The 15772-nt window shown below is 42.7% G+C and overlaps 1 protein-coding gene across 2 annotated transcripts in view; it reads left to right on the top strand.

The window, feature by feature from the left end:
• The window catches only part of Map3k7cl (MAP3K7 C-terminal like), a 39620-nt gene that overhangs the window by 7355 nt on the left and 16493 nt on the right, over window positions 1-15772 (top strand). The window contains exon 3 of one of the 2 annotated variants that reach the window (XM_005345311.3): window positions 9698-9759. In XM_005345311.3, coding sequence (XP_005345368.1) covers window positions 9698-9759 — 62 coding nt within the window. Of the gene's footprint in view, window positions 1-9697; window positions 9760-15434; window positions 15616-15772 lie in introns of those variants that run through there. The other variant, XM_026786573.1, reaches the window with a different exon arrangement.

The following is a 15772-nucleotide window of genomic DNA, read 5'->3' on the forward strand; positions in this document are numbered from 1 at the left end:
TACAAACTCCCTGAGCAGGGGTGCGTATGATATAACGGGAGGGTAGAAACTGGGTGGAAGAGTCTGGAATGTGGAGAGAAGAGCGAATGGAAGAGATGCTTTATACCGATACAAAGTGACGTGAATCTGCGTTAGGAGGGAATGGTGGAGTCTGAAAATGAATTTGAAAGAAGGATTGGCACAGCCGGGCGACGGTTTGGCTTTTGAGAGTAAGAACTGGTGATTGTTCGTCGATAGAAAGCGAGCCACAGGACAGCGAAGTCTCCATGAACCTTCAAGGGCACAAGTGCAGAAGCAGGCTTTGGGCAGAAATGGATGGAATCCCGTAAGGTGCACTCACCCTTCCCAGGTCACTGCCAGAGCCCTTCGCTAAATGATACTTAGATCATTGTAATTCCCGGAGGCGGCCATCCCTGCCTTCAGTCATCTCAATAGCATTTCCAAACCAGGAACTCCGAAGTGTTAACTTCCTAAATGAGGTTGTCCAGTGAATTAGTTTTCACAGCAACACATGCTGAAAAGAAATGAGCCCCCTCCATCTCGAGTTGTGAGAATCACAGGCTCCTTCTAGTGGGGGAGAATTTAGACGTGGGCAGATGCTAGATTTCATTTAATTACGGGATTGTCTTTATTGTCAACTGAGTCACAAGGGTGGCGTATTCTCATACATATTTAGATGTTGTAGTCATTCTCTTCACCCCACTCTCTCTCCAGGGATGTTGGCAGGAGCCTAGCCTAGAAGCTTTTCTATTTTGTTTAAAAAAAAAAAATTAAGTTGTTAGAATTTTTACATTAGGGCACAAATTAACCATGCAGGATTTAGTTTAAAAATCCAGGACCCACGGTGTCAGAGTCGCTAAAAGTATTTGTTTTTATCTCAAAAATCCAGTGTTCTGTCTAGCAGTGGGAATTTCATAGAATAGCCAAAGCAGCCGCTGCTGCGTGCATTCTGACCGGGTGCAGTGGCTCTCCAGTCCCGAGTGCTCAGCTATCAGACAGGCAATTTCAGGTGCAGTGTCCCTGCCACTGAGTCCTCCCATCAACTTTTCCTGCTTTGGATACTATATTTTCCTTTCTCCTTGGGGCCGAAATGTTTCTAGTACTTTTTCCTCTCTGTATTCTTCATCTTTTCTCTGGGAAGAATCTGGGAAGCCTAACTTTTGTCTAACCTCAAGGAATACTGAGGTCTATTTTTTAATCGCTAATCTGGTCTTCAATAGTTTTACTTATCTATTTGATAGAGAGAAAAAAGAGAAAATTCTGCTGGAATTCTGGATCCTTGACAAACCCAGCAAGGACAGAGGCTCCATGACAGCCATTTTTAACTTTAGAGACTCACCATACATTTTTGAAATCAATAATACAATATCTGCAGCTACTTGGAGTTCATTCTATCAATGAAAATTCTTTGAGATGCAATCAGGTTTTATTTATTTCGGTTGGAATATGTTGCTTAAGTTTTAAAGGAAAGGCTGTAAAGGAGGTAGATGTTTATGGAGTACGTAATGTTTGTACTTGCATTATCACCTCAGTTTCATGCTGCTAACAACACCATAGGAGGGTTTTGTAACCGTTTGTGCAAATGTTTCCTCAAGGAACAAAACTGGCATTAATAAATAGGAGCGCTTCAAAGCCAGGTCCTGGGTGGTTTTGTATCACTACCCAGTCAAAAGTAGGGCCCATGCAAAGAGGGGATCTCATGAGCTGGTACATGGTTGTATGTTTGTGTAAACCTAAAGAACTCAAGAAGCAGAAGCAGGGAGATTTCCACAAGTTCCAGGAAAGCTCAAGTTCTGTAATAAATACCCTGTCTTTTTTTTTTTTTTTTGTTTTGTTTTTCGAGACAGGGTTTCTCTGTGGTTTTGGAGCCTGTCCTGGAACTAGCTCTTGTAGACCAGGCTGGTCTCGAACTCACAGAGATCCGCCTGCCTCTGCCTCCCAAGTGCTGGGATTAAAGGCATGCGCCACCACCGCCCAGCTCCCTGTCTTTTTTTTTTTTTTTTTAAAGCATGAGTGTTCCTGAAAGCAAATAGCTCCCCAGTAGTCAGGGGAAAAATGGGGGGGATGTTACCCTGGTAAGCTGTTGGACGTAGGAGGAAAAGGAGAGGTGAAAATGTATTTGGTGGGGTGTTGAGAATAAGTGTCCTCTTCTGGAGGTTTCTGAGGTCCTTGATTCCAGACCTCTGAAAACACCAAATTCCGCAGATACTCAAACCCTTTACAGAAAACAGCATAGTGTTTGCCTGGCCTGTGTACATTCTCCCATAATTCAGCTCTGGCTATCTTTACCAAATAGAGCGTGAAGGCTGAGTAAATGCCTGCCATCTTTTATTATTTAGGAAATAGGAACTTGTCAATGCAGACATAAGTCTTTTTTTTCCCGAATTTTCAGTCTATGATTGACTGAACTTGCAGGTGTGGAACTTCCATAATCATAGAGGGCCAGCTGTGTGTACCATGCTGTGCTTGATGCCTCTGGGTAACTGAGTTCCAATGACCATCATCAAAACGTTCTGAGAGAAAAAGGAAAAGTGATGGAATCATCAAGATGACAGGGACAATAATGAAACAGAAGAGTGCTTCAGTGAAACATAAAATTTGCTGTAAGCTGCACCAAGTCCTTCTCTGCAGAGAAGTAGCATTAGTTTATTAATGGGTGGTGGCACAGGTAGCAGGGTGTTGACAGAGGTTTCCGTCCTGCCCGGTCCCACAGTTGTTCAGTCCCAAAGAAACACACAGAGGACTACATTAATTATAAACTGGTTGGCCTATTAGCTCAGACTTTTCTTATTAACTAACTTTTACATCATACATTAACCCATTATTCTTGTCTGTGTTAGTCACGTGGCAGGCACCTTTTATCAGCAAGACGTTCTCATCTTGCTTCCTCTGCGACTGGGTGACGACTGCAGGCTGACCCCTTTCTCTTCCCAGAATTCTCCTGTTCTGGTTGCCCCACCTCTACTTCCTGCCTGGCTACTGGCCAGTCAGCATTGTATTAAAGCAATATAACTGAAAAATCTTTACAGGGTACAAGACCATTGCCCCGCAGCAGTAGGGTGTTTGTCAATGATAAAGAACCAACAGTGACTGGGTGTCGTACTAGCTCTCTCTTTACCATGTCATTGTTCCCACCCCATCCATCTCTCTAGTTGTGCTTTTAGATCTATGCCTCTGAAAATCCAGCACATATTACAGAATTCACACATGACGTTTAATAATCCAGGAAGCGAAATTTTAAAACGTGTTTTGACTTAGCTTAAAACTGCTGTGCTTTTACAAGAGCTGGGGCATCTAGGTATCTATTTTGAAAAGCTTTTATTGTTGTTGTTGATGATGTGTTAGAAATGTGTGGACCATCTTCATATTACATAAAACACTTAAAGAACTTTTCTATATGAGTTCAGTTTTTCAGAAAACATTTCATGGTTTCCTTTGCTGGGGAAATGAAGGAGAGATAGTTCTTCAATGCAGGTTTAGATGAAGAAAGTAAATCATAAGACCTGAGGTGCTAGCTACACCTGGGAAGACCCCTCAGCTGTCAGGGGAGAAGTAAGTAAGACGTAGAGACAGTGACCTTGACCCACGTCCGTTCTCTTTTTTTTTTAATATGAGAACGTCAACACTGCCTATATGCACACACACACCTGTGCACACATATGTCTGCCCCATTTCCGCACACTGATCGGGTTTATAATGAGAAGGAATTGTAACGAAACTCAATTACATCAGGAACTCATCCTTGTTATTGACAATTTCCCAGATGCAATGCTTCAGGCTAAGTCATTGACATGTGTATTTCTTCATCGATAGCAAGTCTCTGAAACAAGTCACTCTGCCCATTTGCAGAAAAAAAAAAAAAACAACTCTCAAAGCAATCACACTGACCACATTCACCAACTAAGGTGGACCTATAGTTCACCCACAGACCTATGCTACTGTGTTCCCTGGTGGTTTGCTAGGCGGATATGAGTTCTTACAGGCAAACAGTTTCCAGGAAAGTCTGGGCATGACCCTCGTATCTGAAACCATTATTTAGGTTACTTGTCCCTTGGTGGCCTGCAGAACAGCCTCCGGATCACGAGCACTTAGAGGTCATGCTGCCAGTTGTACACTGCCTGGGTGCACAGCACAAGACAAGAATGTGGGACTCCTTATTCAAATATTATCAAGAAAAATCAAGACACCATGGCAAAACACTAAAACAAGTATGGCTCATCTGGTCTTGCCTCTCTTAGTGACTACACAGACCACAGCTATATGAAGCCATTATAATACAAATAGTATTATTTATTATATATATATATTTTTAATTTTTGAGACAGAGCCTTTCTATGTATCCCTGGTTATCCTGGAACTCACTCTGTAGACCAGGCTGGCCTCAAAATCGCAGAAATCAACCTGCCTCTTTGTGCCACCGCAACCAGAATTTTTTGTTGAATTTAAAATTTTTATTTATTTTATGTGTATAGGTATTTTGCCTGCATGTATATCTGTACATCATGTGTCAGAGAAGGTTAGAAGAGGGCACTAGCTCTCCTGGTACCACAGTTATCCCTGGAACTAGAGTTACAGGTGTTGGTGAACCACCAGATAGGTACTGGGAACTGAATCCAGGTCCTCTGGAAGAGTAGTCAGTGCTCTTAACCACTGAGCCATCTCTCCAGCCCCAGCTTCTTCTTTTTGGTGTATGTATATGGTATGTTATGTGTGTTGTGTTGCTGGCTTTTGCTGTTGTTGTTGTGTGTGTGTGTGCTAATTTAGATATGTGGAGATATACATTTGGGTGGATATATGTGTGTGGGGAGGTGCGGAGGACATAGTAGAGTATCTTTCTCTACTGCTTTCCACATTTATTTATTTATTATTTATTATTTTTTGTTTTTTGACAGGGTTTTTCTAGGTAGCACTGTAGACTAGGCTGGCCTCAAACCTAGAGAGCCACCTGCCTCTGCCTCCCTAGTGCTGGCATTAAAGACATTCACCACCACCGCCTGGCCTACCTTTATTCTTTTAGGCAAGGTCTCTCACTGAGCCTGAGGGTCATTCATTCCTAGGTACCCAGGTTGCAGGCATAAGCCATACTGCCTAGCCCTTTACATGGTTCTGGAGACCAAACAGACCCTTGTGCCTACACAGCAAGTACTGTACCAACTGCGCTCTCTCCCTAGCCCACAAAACAGAGTTATTCAGAGGATTCAGAACAGGACAGCTTGTGTTCTGTATGGGGTGTGGGATGGGCTTGGGAGTGTCTTCTAAATGTGGATCGTCTTCTGGACTCCGCGTATGAAAACTTACGGTCTTTATAACAGGATTTAGTGTCTTTTACTCTATACTCCAGTTATATCTATGATAGAAACAATGTCTGTGGGGCAATAATTGATCCCAAAGTCCAATAAAAATGTTGCCCAATCAAGAGAGTATTTAGAAAAGCAATTTTCAAATCTGGTTTGCAGAACCATTTGATGGAGTTTTCACTTCTCTCACTTGAAACAAAATAAAAACAGATGTAACTAGGGAATTTAGAGTACATTGCTTTAGCATACAAAAGCAAAATTTATAAATACGATGGTCACCCTTTTATTCTAAGTTTCAGATAATTTTTTTTAAATTAAAGCTTCTCTGTGATGCACAGGGAAACTAAGAATGTATAGTAATTGTTTTTGAATCATTTTCACAAGCTAAATAAAAACTAAAGTGTAGTTTCCAATATTTTGGGAGAACTTGTTCTCCCAAATACAAGTCTGGGCAATCATTGGCCCCCAAGGTGAGCAGCAGAGTGGTACAGTGGGAAGAACCCTGGGTAGGGAAGCACCTTGTCTCACAAGGTCACTAGTCATGGCGCTTTAGAGAGCTCCTTCTTCTTGTGACTTGTGCCTTACTCTGCTCTCAGTGGACTGTGCCAGATGCTCGCTCAGCCCCTTCAGTTCAGAGTTCTGTCCTAACTCAGATGTAATTCCTAGACTTAGTGAATTTTGGCTTCCAGACTTAGTGAATCTCTTTTATCTGTTTCATGGACAAACAGCTCAAATGGTTTAAGGGACTCTGAAAAGAGAACGCCCTTGAAAACCAACCAACATCTGCTCAATGGATGCTGAAGCAAGCCCATCATAACCTGTACTGTGGTGTGCCAGTGCGGCTGGAGTGCCAACAAGAGAGTTCTGCCTTCAGGATCACGTCGGGCTTAGTCATATCACAACTGCCAAACAGGCAGTGAGCATCTGTTTATTAAAAAAAATCTTTTCCTCTCTTTTCTCTCTCCTTTGTGTATCTCATCCTTGCTGGAGAGATGGTTCAGAGGTTAAGAGCACTGCCTGCTCTTCCAGAGGACCTGGGTTCAACTCCTAGCACCCACATGGTGGTTCCCAACCATCTGTGATGCAAGTCTCAAGGGATCAGATGCCCTCCCTCTTCTGTCCTCTGTGGGTGTGAGACATGCATGATACAGAGACATACATGCAGGTAAAACACCTCTACACAAAACAGACAAGCCTGTTTAAAAACTTTTTTATAAAGAAAAAAGACATTCCTTTGGATAGATTTTGGTTGGTCCTTCTCTTAGGTTGTGCTGGTTGTGCTGTGTTGGTCACGGGCTCTTGGGCATTTTACATGAGTATTCTACTATTGGGGCTCACCGCTTCTTCATGCTATGAAGTACACATGGCTTTGATATTACTTTCTCAATGTATTACAAGCTAGGATAAAGTGCTTTTCTGATTCAGGATGGAGTCTGAGATCTTACTGTACACACGATAGCCAGTAAGTATCTGGCAGTTAAATCATAGTAAAAATGCAGTTATTCTGGGATTTTGTCCCACTTTAAATCTATCTAGTAACTGTTCTTTTTCTCCCTATTAGAAAAAAAAAACAATTAAATATGCCCAGGGGTCTCTTGGTACAGCTACCGTGCAGTCTGCTCTGTGCTTCTGGGACTGTCATAACAAACTTGAGCACTCTCAGGGACTCTGATCCATCATCATGGTGGAAATGTTTTACAACGATTTGGCCAAATGTTTGTGCAGCAGCTGTGCTACTAGCCTGCCTGAGTCATTTTCCAGCCCTGTGATTCATCAATCTGCTTTTAGAATATTTGCCTATTTTTAAAGCCAGTCAAAGAAGGCAGCCACTGTTTAAAAGTAAACACCCCTCACACCAACACGGGGTAGCTTCGTGAGCAGCTCCTCAAACCCCGAAATTTCTGGCAGGCGAGGCTGCCAGCTAAAGCAGATGGCATGGAGCGGGGAGATGCCGGTTGGCGTTCAGAGCTGGTGGACTCCTCGCATCTGTCTTGGGTCTGCTTGTTTCCGCTGCTATTTCCTGCTTGGGTTAATCCAGTTTGATCCATTCTGAAACAAAAGTCTTGCTCTCATTCTGCTTGTCTGCAAAACATCCATTATGTCGATTAGACTTTCAGTCAAAGAGGTCCCATCACAAGCCTGTGTTTAGCCACAAATTAGTTTCATAGTCCTGCGTGGCTCAGCGCGGTTGGCTGTGTATAAAGACATTGATTTCAACATTGCTTCATTCATTCTGGGTCGTATCAATATGGCAGGGCAATGAATGGGTAACGGCCCACTCTTTTTTTTTATTTTTTAATAATGAAACAAGAAGGAGTGTGCCTGCACAGTGGGCAGGATGACGTAAGTGTCAGGCAGCCCTGAGCTGCACGCCTCAGTTTTTTTTTTTTCTAGAATTCTAGCATGCCCTGTCTGTTTGTATTTTAATGGAAGCGACTTCTCCTTCCATTTGTCTCCTCATCTGCGGTAATCGGGGCTGGGAAGCCAAAGTACAATATGCTCTGATTTACTGTGCCAAATTACTCTGGTCCTGAACCTGGTGAGCTCAAATCATCGTGATGTCTAGGCTTTTGGAACTGTACTGAAGTAAATTAAATGCACCCAAGACCCAAATCGGTCTTCTAAACCTTTTAATGGGAGGCTCTACTGCAATGTGTCAGGTAGTGATGGTTCCATATAGTTTCTTTGCCAGTGATGGTGTGGATAGAGAAAGCCATAGGACCTGGCTAGAACTTACTGTTCCTACTCTGATAGGAAGGGAGCATCCGAGGGGCACAGGCTTTTTACCCTTCTCTGAAGCCCATGTTTAGGAGTACCAGTGAATCCTGGGCACCAATTGACCAGCCAACTGAAGTCAAAAAGAAAGTTTCATGTTGGTGATATATTGCCATTATTTTAGGTCACTTTTAAATGGGAGTATTATTTTAGTACTCTTGACCAAAATATACCAACTGCTATTGAGTGACCAGACCCCTGAGGGGTTTGGTAGAGGTTAATACCATCCTTGTTTAAATCATCTCTCTGGTGATTGTCTTCCATGCCTTCAAAGAACTGTAATCCCCCAGAAGCCTCAAAAACCCTGTGTATTTACTACATTTTATTTTGAACCATGTTCTCAGTAAACCGGGAGAGGATATAGTCGGTTCTGTGTGCTTGCGAGTTTGGTATTTGGGGTTAAATCAAGGGTAGGGAAAACGTAAAACCATGTAAATACTGAACTGGTAGAGACATTTTCTTCTTGTTATCCCTTAACCTGTAGAACACAAGGATTTTCATAGCAATCACATTGTACTTTGTTAGGGCTATTGAGAGATGAACGTATGCGTGAGGACACATTTAAGTTAGTGTAAACAATTCATATCATATAAAGACTTGAGTTGAGCTTCTACTGACTTTTATCCATGAGAGGTCATGGAAATAAATCTCCATGGAAACCAACCATGACTGTCCTTGTCTCTTTGTTGTGTATGGCCTGCATAATTAAAAATGAACATTAATTAGTTTTATCAGTGAATTTGGTTAAGTTAATAAGAATATAAAAAAATGCATTTTCTTGCTTTATTATAACTTGAAATGGTTTTGGTTTTAAGTGTATGTGTATGTTTGTGTGTGTATGTTGTATTCTCAGGCATGTACGGGGGAAGGGTTTAGAAATGAACAGCGGGTGTCCTTATGGAACTAAAGTTCTCTAGAGGGACAGATCCTGCTAAACAAAACACCAAGGCTGGATTAGCAGCCTCTTCTTGAAAAAAATTTGGGTAACTTGAATGTCAGAGGCAACGTTTCTGCCAGGTTTCCTCACAGGCTTCCAAGACTCTATTTTTTGAAGGAGCAAGAGCTGTTTTTTGTTTAAGGGACTGTGTAGGCCACCGAGGACACAGGTGCAGCAGTTGTGTGGCCTCAGGCTCCTTCGGAAACACAGCTGTGGATTCTGCTCCAGGTTGGCAGTGTTGCCCAACTCTGTGGGGAGAGATTCCCTGTTGGGTCACTGGCTGTTACTCGCAGGAACCCCGAGTGAGGTCTGGAGAGCTGCCTGTAAACGGTGGATTGTGATAAGAGCGAAGGGCACAACTAAGCGAGGCTCCTGTTTTTCACACGTCCTTCTGCTCTGCTGAAGTTCCCTGGCCACCACATCAGCACCTTGTTAAAGTGCTTTCATGCATATCATATTTTTTGGTTTGGGTTAATGTGACAGTATTAAGTAGCTCTTTTAAATTGGAGCGCTCCTAGAGTAGACATTTGAGGACACGCACACACATGCACACACACACACACACACACACACACAAACACTTTAAAAAACTGTGTCAGGCCATCTAAGCTCTCTGTGCCCGGAAATGAAGGGTGATGCTCATGAAACACAGGGCATGCGGAGTAATCATCGTATTTTTGTATTTTAGACGATACACCGTCCGAAGATACCATTCCTTTGGTCTTCCCAGAGCTAGAACAGCAGCTCCAGGTAAGGATTCTGCAAATGTTTGCCTGGTTTCCTGTAGTGCCACAAACCCAATGACCCAGGAAGTGGCCAAGTGGGAAAGATGGATTGATACGCAGGGAAGAGGGCTTCTAAGTCACAAACATTGGTATTTCAGAGCTCCAAGGTCAGATAGAAACAGTTATGGAAGGGCCCTGGTTATCCAGTTGTGATACCTGGACTACAAATGCTGAGTGAAGTAGCTGGAGCTGAGACTGTGCCTGGTCCCACTTTCCTTTGCCATGATGTCTCCAGGCATTGGACTTTAGCTCCATTTTGGATTAATGATTTAGTATTATGCTCTGCAGAGAAAGTTCGTTGATGTGGGAGTCCCCTCTGTGTGCTCTGAATACCATTAATGAATAAAAAAAAAAACTGCTTTTGGATCTATAGCAGGGCAGAGCTTAGGTAGGTAGGGAAGACAGAACTGAATGCTGGGAGAAAGAGGGTGGAGCCAGAGGAGATGCCATGGAGCCTCTGCCAGAGTCAGACATGCCAAAACTTTGCTGGTAGGCAACGACCTCATGGTGATATAAAGACTAATAAAAATGGGTTAAATTAATATAAGAGTTAGCCAATAAGTAGCTAGAGCTAAGGGGCCAAGCAGTGATTTAATTAATACAGTTTCTGTGTGATTATTTCAGTTCTGGGTGACTGGGACAAACAAGTGGCCCCCTCTTTCAACAGTTTGTCATATTGCCAAGTCTTTGGAATAATAATTTTTTTACTACCTGCTTCTTTTCTCTGACAATGTCTAGTACAGCAGTTCTCAACCTGTGGGTAATGACTCCTTTGGGGTCATATATCAGATATTTATATTATGTTATATTATGATTCTTAACAGTAGCAAAATTACAGCTATGAAGTAACAATGAAAAAATTTTATGGCTGGAGGTCACAACAGTGTGAGGAACTGTATTGAAGGGTCCCAGCTTTAGGAAGGCTGAGAAACGCTGCTCTAGTGGATTGTAGCAAAGGGGAGTTAAGACCTTCAGAAAATTGTTGGTTCAGCTGATGAGGAAATAGTTTCTAGATGACCTATAAAAAGGTCTTCCCAGCAGACCACACCAGTAGAACACATCGAAATGGCTTTTGTTGTTTTTATTTATTTATTTATTTTTTTAAAAAATGTTTTTTCTAGGGTTTCTCTGTGTAGCCTTGGCTGTGCTGGAACTCACTCTGTAGACCAGGCTGGCCTTGAACTCACAGAGATTCACCTGCTTCTGCTTCCCGAGTGTTGGCATCACCACCGCCTAGCCAGATTTTTTTTTTTTAAAAGATGCTCATTTATTTTCTTTTAATTTTTTAGATGCTATATTCTGGCATTAGGCAAAGGAGGTTTTAAATTTATTTATTTATTTTTGTATTTGGGGCTTCCACCTACATGTCTGCCTGTGTACCACCTTTGAGCTACATACTGTCAGATCCCCTGGAACTGCAAGTGCAGATGTTTGTGAGCCGTCATGTGGTTGAACTGAACCTGGGTCTTCTAGAAGAGCAGCCAGTTCTCTTAGCGGCTGGGGTAGCATCTCTGAACCAACACCAAGCACTCAGATGTGGGGTATCATCACTCCCTTCCAGTGATGTTTACATGACCACCTATGTAGGGCTCACTAAAGATTGCACAGTAGGCCGAAAGCTATCAAGAGAGGATGCTATAATCCCAAAGACGCCCTCTCCAGCTGTCAGTTACATCTTCCTGTTCCTCCGTGCTCCATGCAGGCTCTTCTGCCTGGTTCTCAGGCTGCCGGTGTCTCATCATGCTCCCCTTACTCCCACACTGGTCCAGCATCTTTTCAGCATGGAGAGCTATTCAGTACTTCCTCTTCCAGGCTCCCTTTCTTTCTGTTGTTCTCATACCACACATCACATGGCTTGAGTGCTGTCCTCCAGGGGCTGTCTATGGATACACCACTGGTAGAACAGTCGGGATCGTAAAAGGAATATTTCCCTCTTTATTATACTGTCATCTCAAAGTTGTCTAATTATCATAAAAATCATGTGAAAACAGGGGTCAGTGTGTTTTGAAAATATATCAGCAAGTCAATTCAGGTTCCTATTCCGCCATGAAATTATGGATCATGCATCCTAAGGGTTTTGTTATTGCTGTTGTTTTTCCTTGTATGTATGGTGTTGGAAAAATCATTTTCCTCCTTGGACTATCAGCGTCTTCCTTGCCTTGTGGCTCAGGCTGTAGAGGATTTACCGCAACAGACCACACAAGTAGAATGCACACCGCACGCGGGTGATCCAGATAATTTTCTGTTAGAGTATCACTGAGTCCATTTGAGTTTTACAGCTTTAATTCTATATGACGTGTACTAGAAATTAAATTGGTTTAATTATGTTACTCCAGTGAGAAATTTCCGTCTTTGTCTTTGGTGGGTTAGACATCTGGATGCATAGTTTGTGCCTTAGGGGTTTTGAATTTCTTCTTCAGTGCGATTATGACATCACCTCTTCCTGAACAGTAAGGACTTTGCTAGCCTCACAACTAAACAAAGGTTCAAGGACCTTTGGGAGAGGTGAGATGAGACTGAGTTTGTTATTAACGTTCACCAGGTGTCAAGACTTTTGGATAGAACTACTCCTGTCTAGAACTGTTGCTTATAATCTTTATTCTATTTTCCAAGGCATGAGTGGAAAAAAAAATACAGCAAGACAGCAAAGACTGAGGAGGGAAAGAACACAGTTTTTGTTCTCATGCTTAGCAGAAGCATACAATTTAAAATCATTCTGCATCAAGAAGTCCTGTTTTAACAGCAATGAAACCACTTTATGTTCAAAAGAAGCCTTCCCCCTACTTTCAAACAGGGAAGAGGGGAAGAAGTCTTCTTTACAGTTAGACTCGAGTTCTTCTATCTTGTAGTTTTTTCTCTCTGACCGTCGTAATCCACTATGGGAAAATAAACATCAGTTAGAAAGAAAAGCCTTGGCTGGGTGGTGGTGGCGCACGCCTTTAATCCCAGCTCTCAGAAGGCAGAGGTAGGTGGATCTCTGTAAGTTTGAAGGCTACAAGAGCTAGTTCCACAACAGCTAGAGCTACTACACAGAGAAACCATATAAGAAAGAGAGAGAGAGAGAGAGAGAGAGAGAGAGAGAGAGAGAGAGAGAGAGAGAGAAAGAAGAGTCTTGTGGCTGTCACTATACAGGAGACTTGAAAACTCACCAAGCAGAGAACAAACAATGCCAGACGTTACTACGGGTTCCCTCTGCAAACCCTGGGAATAGTTCCACCACTGCACACTGACTCTGGAGTAGGCAAGGGCCATTTTTCTACATGTGATCTCATTTGACTCTTGCAATAATTATAGAAGTGGTTTCGTCTCCACTTTATACGTGAGAAACTTGAGGTTAAATTTTGCTCTAAATCAATTTGCTGATCTTTTGCTTAGTCCCTTTCATGGGGCACATGGGCTGTTTAAATTAGTTCGATAAGCTGAGATTTGTTTTGTTTCTGGTCGGCAAGGTTACTGTGATGTAGTTCTAAAACCGCCTTGTAAAACTTGCTGGGACTTTCTGATATCCTTTGCACATTCCTTGGTAATTTATAAAGTGTAGCTATAAAATATCTATTTGGTAGATATGCTAACACCAATTTGACCCCCAAGTTTTTTTTTTCTGTTGCTTTGCCAAGAATGTGGACATGTTTGAACATGTAATTCATGATGCTTCTATTTTCACAGAAGCCAAAAAAAGCCTTGGGCAAGAATAGCATTGACAGACCTTTCTCTTGATGTCTCTATTAATGCAAAATTCTGGGTCACGGACCTCAGAGTAAGGTGGAATTAAATGAACATTATAATGTTCATTTCTAGGCCCCGAGCCTCTGCTGAAGGGCAGGTGGGAGGCTAATTTTACATTCTGTTCTTGAGCCTAATTTTCCAGATCTCTTGTGGGCATCAGGAGCAATATTTGGTACAGTAGGTTTAGATTATATGAACAGAAATAAAAGTGATATTCTATGTATACTTCAAGAGTAAATGAAAATTTATTGCTTTTCTTCAGGAAAAAGTGGTTTTCTTCTGTTTGGAGCAGTGTTGATGGACTTCTTATCTTTTCTCTATCTGGAAAGATGATGGGATTCTTTCACGGTCCAGTGCAAGACCAAGTCCATCCTATAGCCCAAGTAGAAGGGTTACATTTTAGTCACTGTGGTTTAACGCAAAGCTTGCTCTCTCCAAGACCCACGCTCATCAGTCGCTGTGTGGAGTTAACAACAGCTGTCTCATACTGTGGCAGGAATGAAGGATGGCACCGAGGAGGTCGAAACTGAAAATAAATAATTGCTCAGTCAACATAACTAGTTTGCCTTGGGGCTGGAGAGAGGGCTCTGCAGTTAAGAGCACTGGATGCCCTTACAGAGGTCCTGAATTCAATTCCCAGCACCCACCTGGTGGCTCATAACCGTCTATAGTGGAATCTGATGCCCTCTCCTACAGCAAAGGCATACATGCAGATGGAGCACTCATGTACGTTAAAAACAAATGGTCTTCCTCGGTGAAATTCTTAATTGGACAAAGTGATTTATTTCTTAATGCGTCAAGCAAAACCAAAGCTGAATGCCTTGGATTCCTTTTGGATGTCCTCTCCAGCAGGCCAGACACTTGGAAAACAACGATCTTTAAAAACAAAAACAAAAAACTAAATTGAGCAATAGTTCCAGCGCCTTAGTCCTCTCATCCGATGGGCTGGCAGCGACAGGTGTCTCCGTAGTACACACTGAACTTGCCTTTCCTCAGACAGGGTCCAGTAAGTCCACAATCTGATGTCACTTCTACAAATAGACGATTTCAGTGTCCCCTGAGGAGCGTAATATGCCGTTATCCGGGCAGCCTCTCCAGAAACTTCTTTTAGTGCTTACCTCAGTTTATCATTTGACACCTGGGAAATGAAAACGTTGAGAGAAAGAGGAAGCAAGACCAGCATCCCTGGATTCCGCTACCAGGATGTCTTCGGTACCTTCCTGGAGCCATGGACGGCAAAGGCTGGAGGGAGGCGGGGCACTGAAAACAGCCGGCATTTTCTCTGTTGTCCACACATTGATGCGTGTCTTAGTTATCCTTTGGATTTGGTGACCATTCAGAGGTCATATATAGATATTTTAGAGCTTTGCCATAGTAATATTTCGAAAGCCCGGTCAGTGTTGTTAGGGTATACCTTGTGGGAAGTCTGAGAACCCCTCAGCTCCATTGCTCTTTTCTATCCTCTGGATCAACGGAAAGGACACAAATGGGTTTTACTCCAAGCTGTAAAATGTGTTAAGTTGCGCAGTATAAATTCCAGCACACTTACTAGGATTTTACTGTATGTGTTGAAGAAGTGTCAGTTACTATAATAAATTTTCAAACCCTTAAAGTCTTAAAATAATAAAATTTGAGTGACCATAATTGAATGTGCTCCAGATCCTCTTTCCTCCAGTCTGGGCTAAGTTTCTCTTAGGTTTGGCAGACAATGCTTGTTAATCTTGAGAGACACTAAAATGGAGTGTATCCTCTATGCTCCCCTCAAATAGGTAATCCTGAGAATCAAAAAATAAACACAAACTCCACTCAGCCACTGTAGAATGTTTGGCTTCCTAAATATATCTTCTGTGTGGGAAGCTGGGGTAGGAAAATTCAATTCTTGCATTTTGGAAGGCGACTGGGCCAGCAGTTTCTGAAGTAGCCAAGCAGAAAACGGAAACGCTTAAGCCGGCTTTGCCCCTTGCTGAGGGATGCTTGGCTGCATGCTTCTCACGGGCTCAGTTCCAAAGGATGGAAGACACTTCTGGAGGCTGTGAACCGATGGCCGAGGTGGTGCGGTGTGGTTCAAGCCGCATTCTTGGAACCGGAGCCTGCGGTTTGGTTTCTCTCTTACTTCATTGTGTTAAATTAGTCCTGGGGATTGGGCTGGGTACCAGAGGCCATGATGTGCCCCGCCCCCACCTCCGCCTCTGCAGTGGTGTAATTTAAAACCTTTGCAAGCTCAGTTCTCTCAGGAAAGGGGGTGAAGAGGA

Source organism: Microtus ochrogaster, chromosome 2 (genome assembly GCF_000317375.1).
Source record: "Microtus ochrogaster isolate Prairie Vole_2 chromosome 2, MicOch1.0, whole genome shotgun sequence".
In the NCBI taxonomy this organism is placed as follows: Eukaryota; Metazoa; Chordata; class Mammalia; order Rodentia; family Cricetidae; genus Microtus; species Microtus ochrogaster.